Below are 24,206 nucleotides of genomic sequence, written 5' to 3'. Positions count from 1 at the left end.
ACTGTTCGAGGGCCTAGAAGTGCATTATTGGTAATTGGTTGCTATAGTGGTGAGTGAGTTCAGGTAAAAAAAACAAAAGCTCATCTGTCATTACAATGCACTCTGAAAGTAACAGGTATACTGTAAATCAATCATTAGTGCCCAGCTCAGGGTAGCTTAGCTTTACATTACTCCTGTATGAAAGGTTTAGGCATAGTTTATTTGTTATATCCATTATAGTTTTGATTGCAAACTGACTAACACACTGTCATGGCATAACCTGTATAATCACCATATATATGCATGAGAAGCAGTCATGGATTGAAGGCAATATTTAGCGGATTTGTGCATAAATTCTTACTTTACTCTATTAATGTGCTTTCTTCTTCAGAGCTAGAACGTGGAATTTTAGAGTCCTTTTCAGGCTCTTTATTTAGGTCTACATAGCTCAATGACTAAAGCTGACAGTTCCACACACGTGCACACATAAGTGGATTAGTGAACAGAGCAGGGACCTATCCTTAACCAGACGTCTTAGTCCAAAGTTTCACACAGACAGAATGAGCTTCAAAGCGCCTACTGTGCTGTCTCTTTAGCCAATCCAAGGTGTTCTGGGAATCTTTTGTCGTGTATTAAATGTTTATAATAATGATAATAATAATATTGAATATAGGTAATAAAACGATATAGAAACAACAGTTTATAAAAAAAACAAAATAAAATAAAAATAGGTCGCGCAAAAATGAATAATATAAACATTCTCCAGCACTCAATACTGATAGCCAGCAAAATCAGCCTAACAATACTCCAACACGGAGATAAAAACAGAGGTTTCTGCATATATATGGAGAGCAAAACAGTCATACCAGAAAAGGTTCTATTTTAATTAAATAGGGATTAAATGACTGAATAATTCAGTGGTAAATATTCATATTTCACACTTTATGAAAGTTAATATTAGCACCTTGAGTTCTAATCTTCTGCAACAAGCTAAGGCTGCAATTGACACTAAATTATGAATGGCCCTTGTGTTCTCTCAAACTCCAGTTCACCTGGTACCGCTAGAGAATTTCAGGTCTAGCAAGTACAGCGTCTGCCACATGGCTTCATTCACTAATTTAAACATGGCTTGCCTCTTGGTACGGATACAGCTGTTTCACTGCCCTGCTTGTTTCTGCATTGGGAGGCACATCTAGCAATAAAAGTTTAGTACTTGATTTCATGGTTTAATACGGTAAACTAATATTTTCACAGCTCAACATTTCAACAGAAATTGTCATCACTGTGAAAAAGTTCAAGCATTTTTGTAAAACCATTGAGATTCTCATAGAAAATAAATTCAGAAAGATAAGAAAGAACTATAATGATTTATGTATATATACCTGTCGAGATTCATTACTGTCCTTTCGCTTCTAGTAAATTAAATGGACATTAAAAACTTCTGTTGGGAGACTGAACTGGCAAGATGACAGCTTAACAATCTGAAGCTAACATGCATCAATCAGCTACAAATCATATGACGCTATATTTTGTCTAAGAACTAGAACTACAGTGTTCAGCAATATGTCTTAAGCTTCTTAAGTGCCTGAGTAAGTGCCTGAAGAATATTATTAGTTTAGTCAATGTCTTTTACATCTATATAGTAGGAATTCAATAACAAATTTACAATTGTAAAACGCAGTCTGCTATTTTGAAAAGCTCACAATTCTGCAAGATCTGCAAACATATTTGACTTTGCAATCACTTACTGACAGAAATACAGCCATGTTTGCTAAATGAAAGTATAATAGGGCAGAAGACTGCAAACTTTGCTAAATGAGATAGATGCAAATGATGGGAAGAATCACATTTGTTTAAATGTTAGTTTTAATCATTTTGCTACCCTTTCTGAGTACTGGCCCTGATATACTAATTAAGGTTGGCTCCTTTCCTTTGCAGGAACTTACGGAGCCACCCTTTTGTGTGCTAGTAAGCTGTGTGTCTCCATAAAACACACAGATACAGCAGGGCAAGCCACACCCTTCCTCTTTGCTTCTCACTCCTCCTTCTCCCCCTCTCCTTTCTCCATGTTAGTAGATGGATAGTTGCTGGAGACTGTTCTGCCCCTTGTGATCTTGTACTCAACAGAAAGTAGCAGAAAGCAGAGCTAAGAGAGTTGGAACCAGTTGTTCAGAAACATGATGACTGTAAGTGCTTGGGCCAAATTTGAAAAAAAAAACTTTGCTGGTCAATGTATATTTGTTTGATCTACATTCATTACTGAAAAAAGTTTGAGTGTTTAATACTACTTCAAGTTATATGAAAATCATGATTTTGTTCTGTAAAGGGTGGCCCTGTCCCCTCTCATCTACCAAGTTTCCCTATAGTCGGAACTATAACTTAATTGTCGGGAGCCGCGGCTCCTGATATTATTGCGCCGGCCCAAAAGTGAGGAAATAGTCCCCTCGCTCCCCGGGCCATATCACTTTATCGGAGAGCCCGGGGGAGGCCGGGAGAGAGGGGACAGTTTGACATGAGGTTCCACAGGCTGAACCACAAATTCCCTCTATTTCTCTATTCAGTCTCAGGCCGGTCTATTCAGACATGACGCCGCGACCCACTGCAGAGGGTGTCGCGACCCACTTTTGGGTCGCGACCCACGAGTTGAGAACCACTGCTTTAAAGTGTTGGGCAGCCTCACAGACCTATGTCTCTGGCTCTACCGATCCCTTTTACAGTAGTAGCCTGTGTGTCAGCATTTTTTATCACATGCTCTCTTTTATTTATGCAGGATAATGAAAGGTTAATTGCAGGCTTTAGTCTGCATATGACTATTTAAAAATAACCAATCATTACAAACTATTGGGTTGATTTACTAGAGGCAAATAGGCCATACACTTTGCAAGGGAAGTTTCCCCTAGCTTGGTGAATGTGTTGATTTTTAATTTGCAAAGAATACACAATCATGTGCAAGGAAAATGTAAAAAGAAAGTATTTTTGCCTTCACATGACTGGATAATGGAAGTCAGCAGAACTTCACCTCATTCACGAAGCTAAGGGAAACTTTCCCTGCAAAGTGCAAATTCCCTTGCAAAGTGAACAGCCTATTTGCCTTTAGTAAATCACCCCCTATGTCTTAATACATTTTTGGTACATTTGTCAACTATTCCTAAATTTGCATTCTTTAATTTTAGGTAACCAAACAACAGTGATGTATTTCTAGACCTCTTTCAGTCCACTTAAGTAAATTGGGCTTGCTTGTGAAGAGAATCGGCAAGCCCTAGCTCACAGTGAATAAACTAGATTATGTAAGAGTGCCTACTAACATTAAGCAATTTCTTTATCCAAGTCAGTTTAGATTTAGTTATGTATGATTCTGTGCTATGAACCTAAGAGAATAAGAAGTGAGGCTATAGTGGACTGAAAATAAACATTAAAGCTCTCCCATGCCATACTTTTTAGAGACCATTGGTCAACTAGTCAAAAATTACTGCATCTCATTTTGAAGAAATGACTATCATATTAGGTTACATTAGCGCTATAAACCAGCTTTGTGGATGCACAATTGGTCGCAGGGGCATAAATGAATGATCTCCATGGCTCTGTCAATGTTTAAATGTTTGGTAAAACCCTAATTTCTGGGATTTATGTGAACCAATAAACATTAAACCTATGGAATTTATATTACAAGACCTTGAATGTATGGATGAGTACGTCTAAAACTCAGGTATTAGTCAGCACTTATACAAATGTTCCAGGTTACACACAGTTCAAATATGTATTTCTAAATTTATAGCTGTACCTTCTGAGGCTTTCAGCATGGAATCAGTTTAAACACAATAAACAGCATAAGATACAATGGCTAAGTGTTTGCTTTTGACTACATTGATTATTCGTGTAGTCTTTTGTATGCTTGATGACTGGTGTGTTTTTGTTGTTGGTAGAGCTTTTTGTATTTTTTTCCAAGGAAAAATAATTATATTTGATGAAAGATCCTAGGTTGAATCCAGGTCAATATTTATAGTTGGATTAAATGTTTACAGTTATAACACATTGAGGTATTTTTATAACTATTATTTCCTTTTTTTTACATATATGAAAATTATATCAGCTTGATGTAAAATATCTTGTTCCTATGTATACTTTGTAATTATATGTGAACATGAAAGCAGCCATAGATACTCATAACTAGAGGTGCACCGAAATTACAATTTCAAAACAGAAACTAAACCAAAATTTTAAAAAATGCCAGGCCGAATTGAACAGGAATCCTCTATACTGAGCGTTCCTGTTCATTCATATCTTGAGGACATAGTATGTTTACTATAACCACGTTCATGAATGAACAGGAGGTGATGTAGATCACTCCCATTCATTCATAATTGAGGATATAGTAAACATGCTATGTCCTCAATTATTTACAAACACTCAGCGATCACTGATCGATGGCTGAGAGAGCGCTGGCTGTCTCTGCCCACACTGCTCTCCTCTGATCTGTGACAGGAGGCTGAGCAGTGCGGGGAGGAGAGGCGCCGGTGTTGTCGAGAATGCCGACCCAGTCGAATTTGCCAACCTGACCATCTGCGATTGCGCACACACAGGCATGAATGAGAAAACAGCCATTTATTTACAAAGTATTTATTTCTAATTGTTAATTGTGACTGTTCATAATATGCCATCCATGGCTGTAAAAGATGGATAGCATTTTATGCACATTTACAATTAATATCGTAAGCAATTACATGCCATGGATGCCATTATATGACATGTATGGCATATTATGAATGGTCACAATTAACAATTAGAAATAAATACTTTGTAAATAAATGGCCGTTTTCCTGTTCATCCCGGGGTGTGCGCAAGTGCAGATGGTCAGGCCGGCAAATTCGACTGGGTCAGCATTCTCGACAGAACACCGGCCGCTCACAGCACTCTCCTCCTGCAGAGCTCGGCCTCCTGTCACAGTTTCTCTCCTCCCCGCTGGAACACAGAGCAGCGCCCAGCGGGGGGACAGAAAAAATGGATGCATCGCTGTATCGGCCAGAAAATGGCACTTTCGGCATGATGCCAAAAGTGCCATTTTCGGCCGATTTGTTTCGGCGGCCGATATATCGGTGCGTCCCTACTCATAACCTATACAAGCCATGCTTCCAGCTTAATCCTTACTGGCCTGTCTTACAATACACGTATATAAATTGGCAGACTCACTGAAAAGTCTCCAGCACCTCTATACTGTGCTTCTGTTGTTATTAAAATAAATGATAGCATTGTTTGAGGGTGCAACTAGAGGCAAGGCAGACCTGGTCACCAGGGACATGACAAAGGGGGGCAAGCTTCTCTGGTTCTCCTCCTCAATCTGTATTAGGCCTCCTCCAGGCTTGAGGCCTAGACAACATTTCCCACAATTGAGCATCCCACCCCCGGCTAAGCCCGGGGTGGACAAGACTGAGCACGTGGCAATTCTCCTGAGTATATATGCACTCCCCCAGCATGCACCACTGGTCGTGAGACTCCCAGTGATTGGCTGGTGAGCCACACATACTCATAAAGTTCCCCCTTGGCTGTCCTACACTGCAGCAGGGTCATTCCCCACTCAAGCAGGTACAATCAATGTCAGAACACCTGGAATTAACCAGATAAATGCCAACTATAATTCAGCAAGACTGACCACAGCTCTGCCAACCCTAAATTTCTAGTAGGCACTCCACAAAAGGTAGTGGCTACATATGTAAACCTGTCTAGTTATTAACAAGTTGCAATTGATGTAAAAAAAAGTGCTTGTGAAGTTCTAAGGACTTCTGCTGAAATATCGAGAGAACTGCAGAGCAAATTAAAGCAGCTTTTCCTCCCATCCATGTCAATAAAGCCATTCACAGCTGGCTGAGCAACTTAAATACTTCCTGCTGCTCTAGGCAATCATAGAAATAAAAGTGTAAAATTTACACAGCTTCAAAGATGTTCTTTCCTGGACAGAGTCTGATTTATGCTGCTTTTATATAAATCGAGGTGTTACCTGTGAAACTAACATTCAACATTAAAATTGCTATTCCAAGGTGCCAGAAAAAGAACTGTATAAGTCTTGCCAGGAAAAAAGTTGATTTATATGTAATAATTGATTAATAACACCAAAAATGTAATACACGAAAGGTTTCATGAGCTTACAATAAAGTGAAATGATGATGCATCTGGGATACCTACCCCTAACTGGGCACAATGAACATTCATGCAAAGATCATGTATATACTTGTTTGAGAATATGGTATTCAAATGTAGTTAGCGCACAACCCCATATTTGTAACTGCTCATTTTAAGTAGAACACCACCATACCTCACAGGAGCAATCAGCAGGCTTTTTTTAGAAGCAGTTTTTTAAATAATTTGTTACCAAAATTTGGAGTTATTGTTTTAAATTGGGGTATTTCTATGAAATGTTGCCATATTGCCAAAATGGAGTCAAGAGGTAAGGTGAAATTAAGGTGGTTTTTAAGGCTAGAAGGGCTTTAATTGGCTTCTGATGGTTAGAGAATCTTTAATTGACTATCCTGAACCTGTTTTTGTGTCCATCTCATTAATTGGAAACATGACATTAGGAATTGAGCAACAAAGGAACCCTTACCCTGCATTTAACCCTAACACTAACCCTAACCTTTTGTTAAGCCATGTGATTACAGGTCAGCATTGACTTGGTGATCACATGGCTTTATTAGAAAACAAACCCATGTTATTTTTGTATTCAAGCAAATTTTGCCTAAGGAATCCGCATATCAAAATTTAAGTCTCATTTAGACAATGTTTTGGTTAAGGTCATTTCAAAACTAAAACAATTTTGCCAAAATTACTCAGCTCATCCATAACTGTAAATTATTTCAGCTTAGAAATATATAATTAGCCACATAAAATGAATAATGACATCTTATATTTCATTTGAATAACCCGTGTCATCAATCTAATTATAACAGTTTATTTTACTTTTTTATAGAAGGAATTCAGCTAGAAATAATGTGGAATGAACTATTCCTTATTATTTAATTGACCATCAATATTAAACTGGAAGTTGACAAACAAGGAGTACAGCTCTGTAGGGAATGCACTGTTGTTGCCTGCCTAGGAGACTGAAAACTACTCACTTTTGATGGCAGAGTGACATTTAATTTACTAAATCAGACCCATGCAGTTATATGTATGAAATTTAATTTGTCAACAGGACTGTAGGCTGCCACAAAGCAGAGGGACGGTGACGATGATATGAAGGACCTCTTTACATATTTTAGGACAGTAGATCCCATTAGAACAGACCAAAATGCAGCACAACAGAACTAATCAGGTTATTTTTCATTGATCTGAAATCCAAATGATCTCTGTGGCTATTGCTCTTTGCACAGTTTTGCTAAATAAACACACAGGTATATGATGCCATTTTAATAAACAATAATGAATTATTTGTATTGATCTTGAGCAGATTATTTTAAGTTGTGCTCATTTCACATAAACACATCCTGAATCCCTCTTACTGGAACATAAAATTGATGTACTCCTGTGACCCAAAGTCAGCATTTAGCGGGCTACTGCCTGCTATTTGCTGACAACACAGAGCTGTGCTACAGTCAGGAAGATCCTGACAATATTGTCAGGATCCACCCTGCTGCCTGACTGACAGCTGGTTCTGCCTCTCTAGATTCAGCTGTGCCCGCCCCCTCCCCTGTCTATCCCTCCAATGAGCACTGGAGGAACATAGAGGGGAGGGGGGAATCCCTGTGGGGAGCCGTGACGGATAGCGCTCAGCTCTCCATTTATGAAGCCAGAATTTGACAGCTGTCACATGCCAACTCAAACTATTGGGAAGAGTACATTTTATTTTCCCAATACTTCTCCTTAAACACTCCAGACAGATATAACATACACAAACGCAGATATCTACAGTATTTATTAATAATTCTGAAATATATATTTTTTTAAATGCAACCAGTGTATGTACCAGAATTTGACTTGGTATAAGCTTCCTGCAGTACCTGTACAGCAGAGCCCAGGTTGCCAGAGGAAGAAGCAGCACTAGGAGCCAATTCATTGTAAATCAGTGCAACGGGCATGCTAATAATAGAGACTGATAGATTAGATTTTCAGTCTGCTGCTTCTCTTTTCATTGTCTACTCACAGGCATGTCTGCATTTTTCTGCACTGCACCGCAACCCACTTGAAGCATTGCAGGGTGAACAGGGCACATAGAAAATAATTGCTTTATATGTACCCTTGCAATGACTGGTGACCCAGGGCATAAATCTCCAGTGACCACACAGTGTGAACATAGCCTAAGTAATACTGTGAACTGCAGCAAAGAGAAATCAGGCATCCTGCCCTGCTGTATACATTTCAGGAATGGATGGACAATAATACAAATCCATTGGCAGGTGAAACGAATCCCTTATATGTATTTCATTTGTGTATTTTTAGTCCTTTGCCTGGAGCTCAGCTTCGAGTGTTTCTTTTTCAAAGTGTCTCAAGTCTAATATCATAGACAATGAAATACTTGTGTACATCTACAGTTCCCTACATTCTGACCAACAGGTCAATTTCTGCAGACTGCTCACCTTTTATGCAGCCACACAAATGTGCTATTGATCTTGCTTTGACCTCAACAAAGCAAAAATGCAAAAGGCAATATGAGGACAGAAGTACAATAAACAAAGAATAGGATTGTATTTATACATGAAACAGCTATATGTCTGTATACGTTTTGCTATGGGTCATTGCAAAATATTAACATGGTTTTCCTCAATAGATTATGTTTGCATTTTCTATTTACTGCATATCTGGTAATCTTATTCGCCTAGGCACTTTAGCCGTTTTCATTCAACAGAGAGCAATAACATAATAGGCTTAATTCACAAAGCTAAAACACCAGATAAAGGAACGTCATTTTTAAAATAAAGTTACAGTTATTTTCAGCCAATGTGTCCAATAAAATTTGAAATATAATATGGCTGAAATTAAAGATCCTTATCCTTGTGTAAAACTTTATGAATTAAGCCAGATCTTACAAAAGTGAGGCGGCTTTTAGTTCTATGGTGTGGCTACTTCTATCCCACATGTATAAGATTCTCATTTAGTTGGGCTGAAATAATGCATCATGAATCATTTCTCAATCAATGGTTAACATTCAGCTCTAATACATGAAAACGTTTGGAATAACAGTCTCAACTACTGCTGATGAGCATGTGAGCTGATGATTAAAAAGTTGGTAATTCACACCTATGACCAATCTGACAGATATACATGTTCTGTAAATCTTAAGATTGTGCAAAAGACAATAGAAATGGTTACACAATTACCTCTTGCTTGCAGTGTTACCATACTTTCAATCTCACAGATGCAACATTGTCATTATTAATGATTGAGCAGGGAAGTTCTCACATGTGCCCCTGGTTGGGTCTACAAGAGGCTACACCGCTGCACAGACTGCGACAGAAACAGGGAGTAGCAAAGCTGATTGTAGCGTCCATTCACAAGACACCTTGTATTTTTCTCAATGAATACCATGCATTCTCTGGATGAGGGAAGGTTGATTTTGCTTCTATCTAGCCTCTAGTCAAAATGGTCAAGGAGGCCATTAATAAGGAGGCGTCAGTGGAACAGCCTTCAAAGTTGAGAGGATATTATCCACACCTAAGATAAACCTTACTACCAATTACTTTAATGGAACAAATTAAGAGGATTCATATGTGATGAATGAAATAGAGTGGAGAAAAAAGCCCCCTCTGTCAAACACGTTTATTAACATGCATCTGTTTAAAAGATGAAGTCTGTTGTTTGGATTGAGTGCCTTTGGTTGACACAGCATTCATTAGATTGGCCAGTCACAGCACTTTACCAATAAATAAAGCAGTTTCCTTCAGGGATGTCCTAGCTAAGAAAAAAAGGTTCTGAAAAATATTTATACCACCTCAGGTAGTGAGAATGCAGCAATTAAAAGTCAGCAAAATATCAGATCTGTATACGTTTTTGTGGGTTGGCGACTCAGAAAGTAATAAACCCATAGCATCAGCATGACATGCAAGCTTCTAGGACATAGAACAGGTCGGCAATGGCAACCTTCATTTTTTTCCCATGAGAGGCTTCCTTTAGTACTTTTTTGGACATACTTCTGCATGACTGCAAAAAGTACTTCATTTTGACAGCTATGAAAATGTGGTATACTCTAAAGTTAACATAGAATGGACACGGTACATAAATGTCTGCTCTATCCCGACATATTTCTACCCTTTGACCAGGAAATTAGCATGCATGTATTTTTGTAATGTGAAGTAGTCCCTCAGCACTATCTTTGAAGCAGTAGAATAAGTAAGGTCTAGTACAATACGGCAAGTCCAGCTGAGCCAGAATGACATCAGCTTCTACTGAAACCCAAGCCATTTAACAATACACACTACTGGCATGCACACACAGACTGCCTCATATAACTTCATCTCTGAAAGTCCCTTAACTGTACTAACTGATATCCAAAAATATACCATAAAATGTTTAAATGCCAAAGTGTGTTAGCTCGTATTGTGCACTCAGTTGTCAGTACTTGCCTGTAAAATGACGTCAATTTCAAGATGGAACACTTCCCCACAATACTGATGGGGCAGATTTGTTTTAGAGATGTGAATTGACTGGAATTTTTCTGAACTGATGTGTGCCCCCAAGATCATGAATATGCTAAAAGCTATATGAGGGCTTAGAACATTATAGTTTTTTCTTGTTGCAAAGTAGGGGTCACTACCTAAAGTGCAAATAGGTTGTTCACTTTGCAAGGGAATTTTCTGGTAGCTTAAAGTGACATTAAACCCTAAGATTTTTTAACATAAACCAATACTGTAATGTGTGCCTTACTGTAATCCATGGTAGTTTCCCTTCTCTTTGCTGCTCTTCCTTTTAAATCTGTATCTCTTCTCATGCTGGGGGAGAACTTCCCTTTGCAGCTGAGTGCCTCTTCCTATAGTGCTGGCTCAGGTTGTGAACCTGCACACAGACACCATGTATCAATTCCTGAGACAAGGCAGTCTGCTGCAAAACAGAAGTTCTGCCCAGCATGAGAAGAGATACGGATTTAAAAGGAAGAGCAGCAAACAGAAGGGAAACAACCATGGATTACAGTAAGGCACACATTACAGTATTGTTTTATGTTAAAAAATCTGAGGGTTTAATGTCACTTTAAGGAATGTATGTAAAGCTCTGCTGACTTCTAACATCCAAAATACATTTTTTTTAAATAATTTTCTTTACCCGTGATTGGTTATTCTTTGCAAAGGGAATTATCACCATATTCATTAAGCTAAAGGGAAATTCCCTTGCAAAGTGAACAGCCTATTTAACTTTAGTAAAACTACTCCATTGTGTTTGGCTCCTAGCTTCTTTATTGTGACCAACACTGTTAGTAACACCCTGACCTCAGCAAGTGAATATCCACACATGTGCATCTTATTTAGGCATCTGCAACAGTCTCGGGTATACGCATTGGTATGGATGTACATGCAAAGAAATTAATACAATATATACCGGATATGCACTAAAGTAGATCTATGTTCTGCTTATCTAATACCCATATAATCAGGATTTTATTTGTCAATACACTGCAGTACAATTTTTGGATTTTTTCTCCTTTGAATTACCACAAAATGGAAGAAAATTCTGGTATAGCACAGGTGTAAATGGGTATAGTGGCCCTGCCACAGAGATGAACTTGGAGTGGTGGCTACTTTACAACACACACAGGGACCATGGTGAACAAAGGTAGACACCCTCCAGAAGGAAGGACAGTGAGGATCTGCAGTGAGTGATAGACAAAAAAATTTAATTTTTGTTAATAGTTAAGGTACTTGAATGTATTTTTAGTGTGTGTTTAGAGTGTTGAACAAATAAGATACATTTTTTTTTAAATATTTAGGTCGTTGAATATATTTTTAAGATTTAACATTTGAGTTTAGTGTCACTTTAAAGGCACATCCTTGGTCCATGAGAAGGGCTGAAGTTATTTCTTTATTTTCATTTATTTGAGTGGAGGGATTTTCGTAGCTGTTTGGATATCCTGTAAACCCTATCCCTCTTGCCTTTGGACTTTGAGCAGACAGAGTGGATGTGGATGTGGATTATTCAGTCACCAATGGTTTGGTGAGTTATATAGGGCAGCAGTAAGCCAGTGCACCAGTAGCAAGTCTAGCCCTGTTAAACTCAGAAGCTCCTTTGAGGGTCAACGCTATATGAGCAGCATTCATTTAGAGGGAAGACAGTGGAGATAAGACACTTGGACATAACATTTTGCAGAGATTGTAGCTGTCTATAGTAGTCTGCCAACTATGATCTTTGTTTCTATAAATATAACCACTTCCAGAAGAGAAGACTTTTTAACCACTCCTAAATACAGATCTTCAAGTACAAACCTTCCATTCCACTTATAATATTTTGCTCCAAAAATAATTTTTTTTCATCAGATAATTTACGTTGTTCTATTCAATAAACAATATAGATGAGAGGTTTAGGAGCAAACCATGCTACACTGGATAGACGGGTAATGGCAGTGGGTCTATAATTAGCACTACTGTACTCCAATGAACAGACACAAAAGCAAACCAATTTCACATAGACTAAACAATGTTAGCAAGCCCACCCTGTTGTTTTTCGTGCTTTTTAAAATCTAGCAAACAAAAGAGTTTGTGGTTAGTATTATTGTTATATGCATTCCTAATCATTCTTTGCTCTGTCAAGTGCCACTGCATGCATATTCAGACCAAAGAAAATCACAGTATGACCTCTCAGGGGTCATCATTAATGTGCGTCCTCACAGCCAATAATCAGCATTTGTGATTCCAGGTCTCTCATCAAAGCTCTTTGGGCTGCACATCTACTTCACTTTCTTTGGAGGAAATCATCTGGAACCTGTTAGAATCTGTGGCAAACTGCCTTGGCTTCCCACCAAACCTAACCATGAGAATGAGGCCATGTGTTTCTCTAATTCTGTACAACAGTTAGCTATATATAATGTTTTAACACTTGCGCTATTGCTCACAGTTTCTATAAAACAATGGACCTGCATACTGTGTTTCCAACCTCTTTCACTAACAATAAAGAATTAAACAGCTAAAATACTTATACTCACAAACCAAAAGTTATTCTTTGGTTTGTGAAGACTCATTATTTATCGACTCATATAGAAACTGCCAGTTCATGCAAATCAGTCCTATAACAAGCAGATGGTAATTTACTCTATAAGTGAAGCTTTTTTGTAAGCTTAAGGAAAAATCATTTTAAAAGCTGTCTGTTTCCTGTATTTGTAAATTGCTACTGCTAAAATATTGCACATTATACTAAGAGCCTCGAACCATCTGCACCAGTCCTTGCCCTAAAGGACCTCACTGTCTGATATCCTCACCACAGTACGCCATTAAATTGTTGGAGAAAACTCAGAGGTAACCCTTACATAACTGGGGAGAAGATTTAAAAAGTATATTGAGGCAAAACCTTTTTATTTTTTGTTTTTTAAAAGAGAGGTGAAGGGTTAGACCCTTCCTCAAGTATGTATTGCTATCTGTGCCCCCACTGGAGAGATTTCAGACTCTCTTTGTACTGGTGACCACTGTCAGTGAGAAAGAAAGTGACAGTAAATCCAAAATTTTAGAGTTGTCCCCAGAACAAGTGTTAAGAGGAAATCTTGCAATGTGGACACCTGTTCCAGTGACAACTGCCTAAGAGGGGAATTACCCTCCCTTATGGTGATTTGATTGCACCAGATAGCATTTAAGAATTGGATCTGTGTTTGTTCAGCAAGCTAACTTTGGGTGAGTCGCCCTCCAACGACACGCAGTGGTATTACACGTTGTGACCACTGCTTCACATGAGTGTTTTATCAGCCCAAATTAAGCACCCTCCTCCACCAATCAAGGACCCCGTGCCAGATGGCGAGTCACCATGGGCAGGCCGTTCCCATGACACAATACTATTCACAATTTTAGCAGAATCCAGAACCATTTATTTCTTTAGTAAATCAACACCATTGTGTGTAGACTTAAAAAGAACCTGTGTCCAGACAATGAATGAGTGTTAAAATGTTTACATATTCCTAACAAATAGTAAAATTATTTTAAAATATGCTACCACTGAGCTCTTTAGCTGCTTGCACTGTGAAGTAATCCATCCTCAAAGATCACAACAGACACTAAAGTTGTTTTTCTGTCAGTTTCTATCAGCTTAAAGCACCTGCTGTTTGTTTAGATTAGAAAGCTGACAGGCTGCTAAGTTTTATCTGCCATAGAAAATAAGGGGAGATGAGCTTTCAGGAGATTTCAGTGTCTCTGTTGTGAATTTTGAAGACTAATTTATCTACAATGCATATTGCTACAGAGGTGAAAAGGGGCTTGTTTTAAATGGCTTTTACTGCTTATTCAGAATATTTAAATACTTAAATGTGCATAGTCTGAGCACAGATTCTCTTTAACCATATTTTCCTCCATAAAATGGAATAATTTTGGAAATGTACATATATAGTACATTTATGTACATGCTAAAAATATATATATACTAAAAGAATAAAAAGTAAACGAAACCTGAGGAAACCCAGGGAGCAACTATGGTCATTTGTATAATTTGCACTATTCACTTTAAACAGACCATGGCTTTATTTACATGTGTCTGAGCCTGGCTGTGATTGGTTAGATATATTTTCACAGAAATCTTGAGTGCCTTCCTTGTGTTACACTTGCATAATCATATTACTGTACCAAAAACACACTCTCAGGGTCATAAAAAGAGGGAACATAAACTAGTTTGGATTAGTTTGCTATACCTGCAGGTGCTGAAAAGCACAAAGTGTGTTTGAGGGGCATTCCTTCTCCACAAAGTGTCAAAATATTCTTCAACACAGATTGTGTGCTTTCACTGTCTTTTAATACATTTCATAATACAAATAAATCAAATTGTTCCCTTTTGGGACTGTTAACATCTCCTCACCATCCTCCTGTCTAGCTATGTTAGTTTTTCTAGCAAGTTCACTAAAGGTTGCCAAATTATTAACAATTGACTTCTACCATACTTTTTAGATAAACAAATATAGCATATGAATCAGCAATAATTATGATGTAATATTTGATTATCTAATAGCGGTGTACATGAAGCAGCTACTCAATTTAAATTGTTTTCTTGGCTTGGTTAAAGAAAATAAAAAACTGTTGCTGGCTAAAGTCATAAGGTCTTATTGTAATAGTGCTATTAAAAAAAACTGCAATAGTGATTTGGAATTAGGTTAACTTTAGTAATATGATTGGCTTTGGAAACCTTAAAACAATGTAAGAGTTTAGCAAAGTATAGCACCCATAGAAACCAATCAAAATTCATCCTGTGGTGCACAGGCTTCAGGAAAATCAATACTGAGTGACTGCTATTAGTTAAGATACTACTCCATTTTGCTGAATATGTCCACTGATCGAACAACAAAAAAACCAGAAACTTGACTTCTTGCTGTCTGTGGCTGCATTCTGTACATGTTCTCTGCACTATGTATGTCCTAATTAAATAGGTCAACAGCTGACTTTTTTTAACATTTTGGATATATTTAGTTTGTTTGCTTGTGAAAATATACATAGGACATTTAAAACTAGTGAAATTAAATGAAATAACAATTAATTAAAAAAACAGTTAAAATTGTTACATTTTTGTATTTGACTGAATATGTACAAACAGATACTTTCATTCTCTGGACAATCCTACAATTTTTGAATCACGATTGCCTGAATTCTCAAATTGTTTGATTCTCTGACAGCCAGAGAAATGTGGTTGCAAATGCTAAGTAGAATCATACATTTGAGAATTGCTGATAATCCTGATTTGATTTGCCCTAAGTGTTTACAAATATTAATTCATTCTGGCATTATTGTATATTCCTCTTAATCCCATTCTCTATGTTTTCCTTGTAATGTAATAAATATAGCAAGAACAAAGTGACAATACACCTACCTATAGCAATCTTAGATTTTATCTCTTAAGCTGGCCATACACGGAGCAAATTTCACCCAGTTCTTGATGAATCTACCAAAATTTGTTCTGTGGGTGGCCCTGTTGGCAGCCTTCTGTCGGGCATCCTTCGATCCGCAAATAAAAGGATCTGTGTGCAAAACTGTTGGCGAATAGTGACTGCAGTCAATCAGCAGATCTGCATACTTCTTCTGGAATAGCGATCCAAACTATTGAAGCTTGCCCGGCATGACACACAGACAACTGGCATTTTCAGTAGTAAACCTTTACAATGGCAGCTTCTGTCATGACAGGCTTCATTTTAGTGACAAAGAGTTCAGTTATGCTGGCAGGTAGTTTATACCAGTTTAATGCCACTTTCTAGTTGGAAACCTGTACACTACATTCTGGAAAGGATAGGAAACCTCCACATGCGTCATGTTAAAGGAGAACTATGGGGTTAGGGCTTTTCCCCATAGTTCTCCTTAGGGTAACGGGAGGACACAAACTAGCGTCCTCCCGTCACCCTACAGCTCGCGGTATACTGAGACGCCGCAGCTGAAGCAGATCCCGACAATTATGTCTGGATCTGCCCAGCTGCGTGAGTGACAGCTGGCTCTGCCTATCTAGAGGCAGAGCCAGCTGTACCCGCCCCCTCCCCCGTCCGTTCCGCCAGTCAGCGCTGGAGGATCGGAGCGGGGAAGGGGGAATCCAGCCACTCCCCTGTCACGGCAGAGAGCTGTGACAGGATCGAGAAGTGAGCGAACGCCGGTATGTGTTCGCTCACTTTCCGATCTACTGAGCCGACCTGTGACAGTCTCATTGTCACAGGTCGGCTAGAACTATGAGGTGAGTGAAAAGCACTCACCTCATGGTTCTCCTTTAAGCAGGGTACAGTGTGTGATCATAAGCAGAAGCAGATCATGAATATGGTTTAATCAGGTGAACCAATTTAAATTGTCATCTTCTCTTCTATGAACAATAGATTACATTGCCAGGATTTTACTGACTTGTATTATAAAATCCCTGAAAGAATTTCTAAGTTAATCATGAAGAAATGCCAATCTGCAAAAAAAATTTCAGGGACACATGTTAAAAGGTCTGGAAGCCATTAGGTCTGCAGAGGGCCAGGCCTAGGGGTAGGCAGAAGAGGCAGTCACCTTGGGTACTTCAACAGGGAGAGGGCACAAAAAGGACATGCAACTTATCCTTTGCCTTTGCCGGTACAGGACCTTGTCTCAACACTAGATCCGCAGGACAGTAAGGAATCTTTCATTAAGAAGATGGTACTGAACTGGCATTTCTTTCAGCGCGGTCACAAAGCTGGGCCATTCCAACTGTACATATGATGAAAAAATGAATTTACATAGGAAAAACTAAGATTTGCATACACATTCTATGGCCTAGATCTTTTGAGGCTACTGGTTATTGTGACATGGAATTTTTTACTGAGGGTAACTTGGTTTTGAATAGTCCAGGTTTATAGCAAGATTACTTTAATTCCAATGGGCCAACAACATTTCCATCAAACTATGTTTTCATAATGAGATCAGCAATGGCAGTCCCCATATTTCCCTCATGACAAGTTTTCTTTAAGTACTTAATAACACCTTGTCTTAAAGCTCTGTGATTGTTTTAAGTGGAGCTAGAAAATACGTACCATTGACAATGCAAGCCTCAGATAACAGCATAATATAGTATCTGGCTGTGTGAACATTCCAGTAACAGGTTTCTACAAGTATGACAAAGCGGATTTATTGAGAACTTTTACAGGGATCGGATGTTGTGCAAAAGAAGATTGACTGAAAGAAGAGGTTTACTTAGCTCAACATGTCTATTTTTCCTGTTAATTTTTAAAAGTAAACAAGAGGTTCATCTCTGTGTACATTTTTAGGGCTAACATTGCCAAATTGATCCTTGATAACAAACCAGAGTGCTTCCCAGTTCAGATGTTGCTTTAGCCTGTGTTAAGCTGGCCATACACCAGTAGAATTTCATTTGAAAATGTAAGTTTTTGTCCATTTTCTAATGGTTAGTGGTGTCTAATCGTCATTTATTTTAACAGTGAACATGCTTTTTTGTTTAGAAAACATTGCATTTATTGTAATGTGTATGTGCTAGGCACGAAAGAAACTTGTTTAATATGTCTGGTAAATGGATCCAAGTAGCAGATCTGGAAGAAAATTTTAAAGGCTTTCGAACAAAATTGGTTGACTCAATGATGACAAGGTCAAATGTTCTGATGAACAATTTCGAAAGACTGTTCAAACAAAATTCTAACAATCTATGGCCAGCTTTAGACTGAAAATGTGTGGTGACTTAAAATGTCTTAAAATGTGTATTGTAAAGGCTAGCTGTGGAACGTCATATGTCTCTCAAAGAGCATTGAAAGGTACCACTTCTGCCCTGCCTCAAACCTGCAACCACCTATCAAGATGTGAACTTGAGACTCAAATGAATGAAGAAAGTAGTGTATAATGATTTATGTAAACCCAATCACTAAATATAACATGTTCTTTAACATGCTAATGTAATTTCTAAAGTCATTTTTAATATTTTTACATTTGCAGCTTTCATTTAATTACCACACTGTGATCCTGATGTACTACAATCTCAATACAAATGAGTAAACTAAACAAGAGATTGTAGTCCATCATGGGAGCGATTTTGGAGAGGTGGTTACTTTACAACATACACAGGGACCATGGGGATCAAAAGTAGCCACCCTTCAGAAGGAAAGACAGTGTCAGCACCAATTCAGAGATGATTTGAGGGTGATACAAAAATAAGATACATTTCTGTTAATAGTTTAGGTTCTTGAATGCATGTTTAAGATTTAATTTCTGGGTTTAGTGTTGCTTTAATCTCAGCTGGAAAAGAAGATGGACATGTCGTATGTGGCTGGGGTCAGTCAGTATTTGGCAACAGGTTCACTTTAAATACAACTACTTTCTGAACACACTATGCCAGTCAGACTACTATGAGCATACAAAAGTGCAGATCTTAGAAATCAATGGAATGGGGTGTACTCATAATTCTAAATGTACTCTTTTATGCCACTCTGGCTTGTAATAAATAACTCCCACTGACTACAAAAAGTTTTATTCAGCCTTTATAGCACTGATATTGTGGCTATTATGACTGATGCTGCTACATGTGCTAAAATAAAATAATTAGTTAGAGATTGTATTTGCTGCAGTGTTTATCTGGGAAGAAAATAAACCTTCCACCAAAGTTTAAATGTCAGAAGTCTGAGAATACTGTTACACATCTGCTATACATTGTAAAACAACACAAATAAAACTTGGTAAGGCATAACAAAGGAATGCATTGAGGGCTGTATTTTCATTGCCAGATTGAAAGCACACCAGAGAAAGCACACATGCCTCGAGAAATACTCCACATTTCTATGTGTCACAGTACATGCTGCATGGAGCATAACATGACCTGAGTTGTCCCAGTTCCTATATGGCTGAATGCACATAAATGTTAACCCCACAGGCAGCGGAGAAACAGTGACATCAGCAAGGCCTATGCTGTCTGCTGAATCTAAACAAGTGCAGCATTATAAACATGCACAAGAAAAGAAAAATTCATTTTTAGGATATGTACAACTGCGGATTATTTAGCATGTGTTAGCTTTGCTTTGGAAGCATGCTTGCCATTATTATCTGCGCTCTGTGCCCTATTAATTCAGTAAGAATTATTTCTTCATTTACTGTATGTTGTGACAACATATCCCACAGAGCTTTACAGACTACACAGACTAATGAGTCCCTGGGCCCAAACAAAATATTAGTCTAAGGCAGGCCTTCTAAAACTTTCTCCACTTGTGACCCCTTTTTGGGCGAGGAAATTTTTACGTGACCCCAGCTTGATGGTGGTCCTGGCCGGGGATTCAGATCGCGACCCCCCCTGTTCACTTGCGGGACCCCATATAGGGTTGCGACCCACACTTTAAGAAGCACTGGTCTAAGGCATTCTTTCTCAACCAGGGTGCCGTGGCACCCTGGTATGCCTCCTGGCTTCCTCGGGGGTGCCCCAAAAGTTTGTGGTAGTGGGACTGTGATGTGAAGGGGGAACGAAGACTGATGTGAAGTAGACTCCTGATGTAAGGGGGGAACTCTGATGTGAAAGAGGGGCTTCTGATGTGAAAAAGGGGCTCCTGATGTGAGGGGCGGGGTGGAATCTTGATTTGAAGGTGCACTTAAATGTGAAGGGGGAAACCCACTTTTTTTGTGAGTTTTTGCATGGGGTCCCTCTTATCTATGACATTTTAGACTGCGGTGCCTCAAGATTTTGCATACCTTTAAAGGGTGCCGTTCCTAAAAAAAGGTGGAGAAATGCTGCTCAAAGGTTCCATCATAGTGGACACTAGTACAAATCTGGCCTCCAGTATTTCTTAACATTATGGAAGAGTCTTTGCAGGAAACCCAATCAAAACACTAACTCCATTTGGTATTGCTGGTGGGAACAAAACCAAGGATTACAACATCTCAAGGCCAAATAATCAGGGTGCTGCTTTATTAATAGACTTCAAATGCCAATTACCGCAAATTCATCTGAACATTTCTAGGTGTAACAATGAGCACACATTAACACAGTGGTTCTCAGCCTGTGTAACCTCAGGACCCACATTTGTTCTTGGTCATTAAGTCGCGACCCAAATTGCACTGCAATGGAACACACAGCATTGGGGTACCGTGCTTTCCGGTGGCGGCGTACAAAGTTGTGGGTGGGACCTCAAAAACACTGACATACATACACCGTGCTGTAGCTCCATCCATACAGGTGAAACTCGAATAATTCGAATATCGTGCAAAAGTAATTGCAGTAAGTGCTGCAAAAGGGGCCCAAACCAAGTACTGAGTACATATGCATGCTTGTACTTTTCAGAGGTCCGATATTGTTCTATGTACAATCCTTGTTTTATTGATTGCATGTAATAATCTACTTTTTTGAGGTTGTGGATTTGGGGTTCTTGGGGTTTTCATGAGCTGTAAGCCATAATCATCACCATTATGACAAATCACGGCTTGAATTATCTTGCTTTGCATGTAATGAGTCTATCTCATATATTAGTTTCACCTTTTAAGTTGCATTAGTGAAATAAATGAACTTTGCACGATATTCTAATTATTTGAGTTTCACCTGTATGTGCATTGCTTGTACAGCTCCCTTGCGTGACCCATAGAGATGCTGGCAGCCAGAATGTGATGTCACTCCAGTCCAGGCCTCTACAGGACACATGAGGGAGCTACAAGCAGTGCACGTATGGGTGGAGCTCCCTCACGGTTATACCCCCAGAGCATCCCAACTCGGCGCCGGGCAGCATATTTTGAATGGCTGCTCGGCATGAGAACTGACTGTGCTGCGCTAGGGGGAGGCAGAGGAGCCACTCACCTAGAAAAGTGAAAGGCATGTGGCGACCCACTGAACACGGGGTGGCGACCCACTTTTTGGTCACGACCCACCAGTTGAGAACCAAGGCATTAACAGTATCAAGGTTCTCTGTACATTTTAAATGAAATTGGTGTTGTTTTATGTAAATTTGAGGGGAAAAAACTCTTATTAATTTCCAACATTATAGCTGGGTATACTCTGGTAGATTTTCGTAAGAAACTTTCCTATGAAAAATCTTATTAGAACATTCCATAATAACATCAGAAATTTGATAAATGTTAAAAATTTTGTTTAATATCAACATTTGATTTTAGAATGAACGGGGTTTCCTGAATGAAAACCACACTCACTTTTCCATCCTGCTCTTTTGATTTTTTTTCCCCGTCATTATGGTTATAATTGATAATCAAATTAACTCCATTAACTATTAGAGAATCAAGTGAATGTTTCAAAAAAAAGAAAAGAAAGAGAAAGTAAGGAAAAAAGTTTTTGCCAGTTGCCCTACATATAATCGTTCCCATAGCCCATCTATCTGTCATCTGTTATTCTTTACTTTACTTTTTTTAAACCCATGGCTGGAGGTGGCAGAATCCTTGGGCAACACTTCCCTTCCAGGTTGCGTCATGATCAGCTTGGACAAAAAAAGCCTATGATTAGAGGTGCCAGTGTCAGGCACCAGGAGGGCTCCTGAGCTATAAATCTAAACTTGGGTTCAATATTATGCACAAGCCATTGTATGACTCAACTCATCAATTGGAAGAAATGCATTAGGCCTAAGGTATGAGAAGTGCTTGTTGAATATGTTCTAGTTGTTCATAGTGACCACATTCCTTCATTATTTTCAAACCTGAACTGTAAAAATCACTGCTTTTAATGCCCCCTTGCTACTACAGTATATGTTGTTTTTGTTGGTTACGTGTTTAGATAAAGCACTGAGTTCTCGATGAATGCTGAATTAAGTTTTACTTGCTTAGGAGAACGTACATGTATGTATACAGTATAGTACAGGAAACAGCTATGGATAAAAGAACTCCCCGTGTATCATAGATAAGCATGCATATAGAAAACTAACATTTCACTACACTGCCATCTACAGCTCAAAAGACATATTGCAGTCAATAATACAATCATACAATACAATACAATCATACAATAATCATACAATAATACAATCAGTACATTAGAATATCAGTATTTCCTACAGTTTTGGTGATACCAAGGGCTAAGTGCTGTTAGCTCTGGGAACAAGGCTTTCAATGGCAAAAACAAATGTGACCCTGACCTATAACATTTCCCTAACCCTTAAGCTGACTTAACCCTAAAACATAATCCTTAACATTAAACTATAACTCTTAACCTGCGTCTTAACACTTAGCCTTAAAGTAAAAATCTACCTTAAAATTGGGACATGAAGGTCAAAGGAAAGGAAAACATTGGCAGGAATTCTAACCCCCCTACTAAAAATTTTATTTTCCTCACTTCCAGTTCCTAGGTGGCACCTGTCCCCAAAACTGGAAGTGAATTGGATTCTTCCCAGGGCGGTCCCAGACAGTTATAAAAACCTGACAGAAGTTCTAACTTTAAATAGATAAAGAAAATAACATTATGGGCAGAGTTCCACATGAACCCTTAACTTAACCTTTAAAATTAACATTTAAAGTGGACCTGAACGAAAAAAGTTAAGATTTGCTATGTTTTAAGGAACATTTAAAAACATCAACAATGCCTAACTAGTACCGTGAAAAAATATATACATTTGTCTGGATTTACTCCAAAGAAATAGCAGTGCATTTCCTCATATATGAAGGTGCCTAGGCACTCCTGTTCCTACAGTCTCACAGCTGTATATCTGCAGTGTGAAATCTAAGGCACTGCTGCCTCTGACAGATGGATTTGGTGAGGTCACTATTGTACTGGTCAATGTTCTCCTTGCTGGAGGCTCTAACATTAGGAAACAAACCTTGCCTCCACCATGAGGGCCGCCTCCACACAGAGAAAGTACAGAACATGCCTGTAATGGGGGAAAGACATACTAATGACTAATCTCTTTCCCTCTGCCTGCCTCTTTCTGGGCGCTCTTCCAGAATTCAGTTCATCACTTGAACATTACTTTCCACTGCACCCTTATACTAACCCTTAACTTAATCCTTACCCTAACACTTCACCTAACCCTTATCTTAATGCTTACCCTAACACTTCACCTAACCCTTAACTTAATGCTTACCCTAACGCTTAACCTAACCCTTAAAATTAAGATCTAATCTAAACCATAGCACTTAGCCAGTAACAGCCATCCACCTTCTCCCATTTGAGCTATCCTGTATTATAAAAAAAAATCCCTATACTTACCTTTTTTCCAGGTTACTTTGGTCCAGTTTGATGATGTCACAGGTCCCCTTTGCCATCTTCTTTCTCCAGCATTGAGCATTCCTTTGTAAATCTAGGAATGAAGGAAGAGCCCTGATATCCCAGGCTCGGTGAGTGAATTGAGTGAAATGAAACTGGATGTAATTCACCCTGGAAGACAAGCATTGCTGGGTGCATGACCAGGTGAGTCTGCGGGAAACAGTGCCAGAGGTTGAGTGAATGTAGCAGCTGCAGGTGCTCTTTGGTCTTTAGGTTGTGCTGAAGGTTGCATTTTATGACCAAGATGGATTTCGGTTTTAACATTAACCGACTGCCCAAACCCTAACCCTAACCCCCTTAACCCTATTAGTAACCTACCCCACACCCTTTCACATAACAAACAAACAAAGAAAAACTAAAAGTTCATACTTGCCTTATCAGGCGCCAAAATGATTATCTCCTAAATCACATAGCTGTGCCCAAAGATCTACCAACATCAAGGTGTTAGTGTCAAAATCAAC

At 38.7% G+C, this 24,206-nt stretch overlaps 1 protein-coding gene across 1 annotated transcript in view; it reads right to left on the bottom strand.

Moving 5' to 3' along the window:
* LOC108799079 (piezo-type mechanosensitive ion channel component 2-like) overlaps positions 1–9,306 on the bottom strand; it is a gene marked incomplete at its 3' end in the record, with an annotated part of 182,803 nt that extends 173,497 nt beyond the window's left edge. The window contains exon 1 of the mRNA XM_018570899.1: positions 9,285–9,306. Within this exon, the coding sequence (XP_018426401.1) occupies positions 9,285–9,306 (22 nt within the window). The remainder of the gene's footprint in view (positions 1–9,284) is intronic.
* Positions 9,307–24,206: the final 14,900 nt, after the last annotated feature.

This window comes from Nanorana parkeri, unplaced genomic scaffold (assembly GCF_000935625.1).
Source record: "Nanorana parkeri isolate BGI_ZX_2015 unplaced genomic scaffold, ASM93562v1 scaffold1625, whole genome shotgun sequence".
Taxonomy (NCBI): Eukaryota; Metazoa; Chordata; class Amphibia; order Anura; family Dicroglossidae; genus Nanorana; species Nanorana parkeri.
The sequence above is the reverse complement of the archived record's forward strand: the minus strand, read 5'-3'. Positions and strand labels throughout refer to the sequence as shown.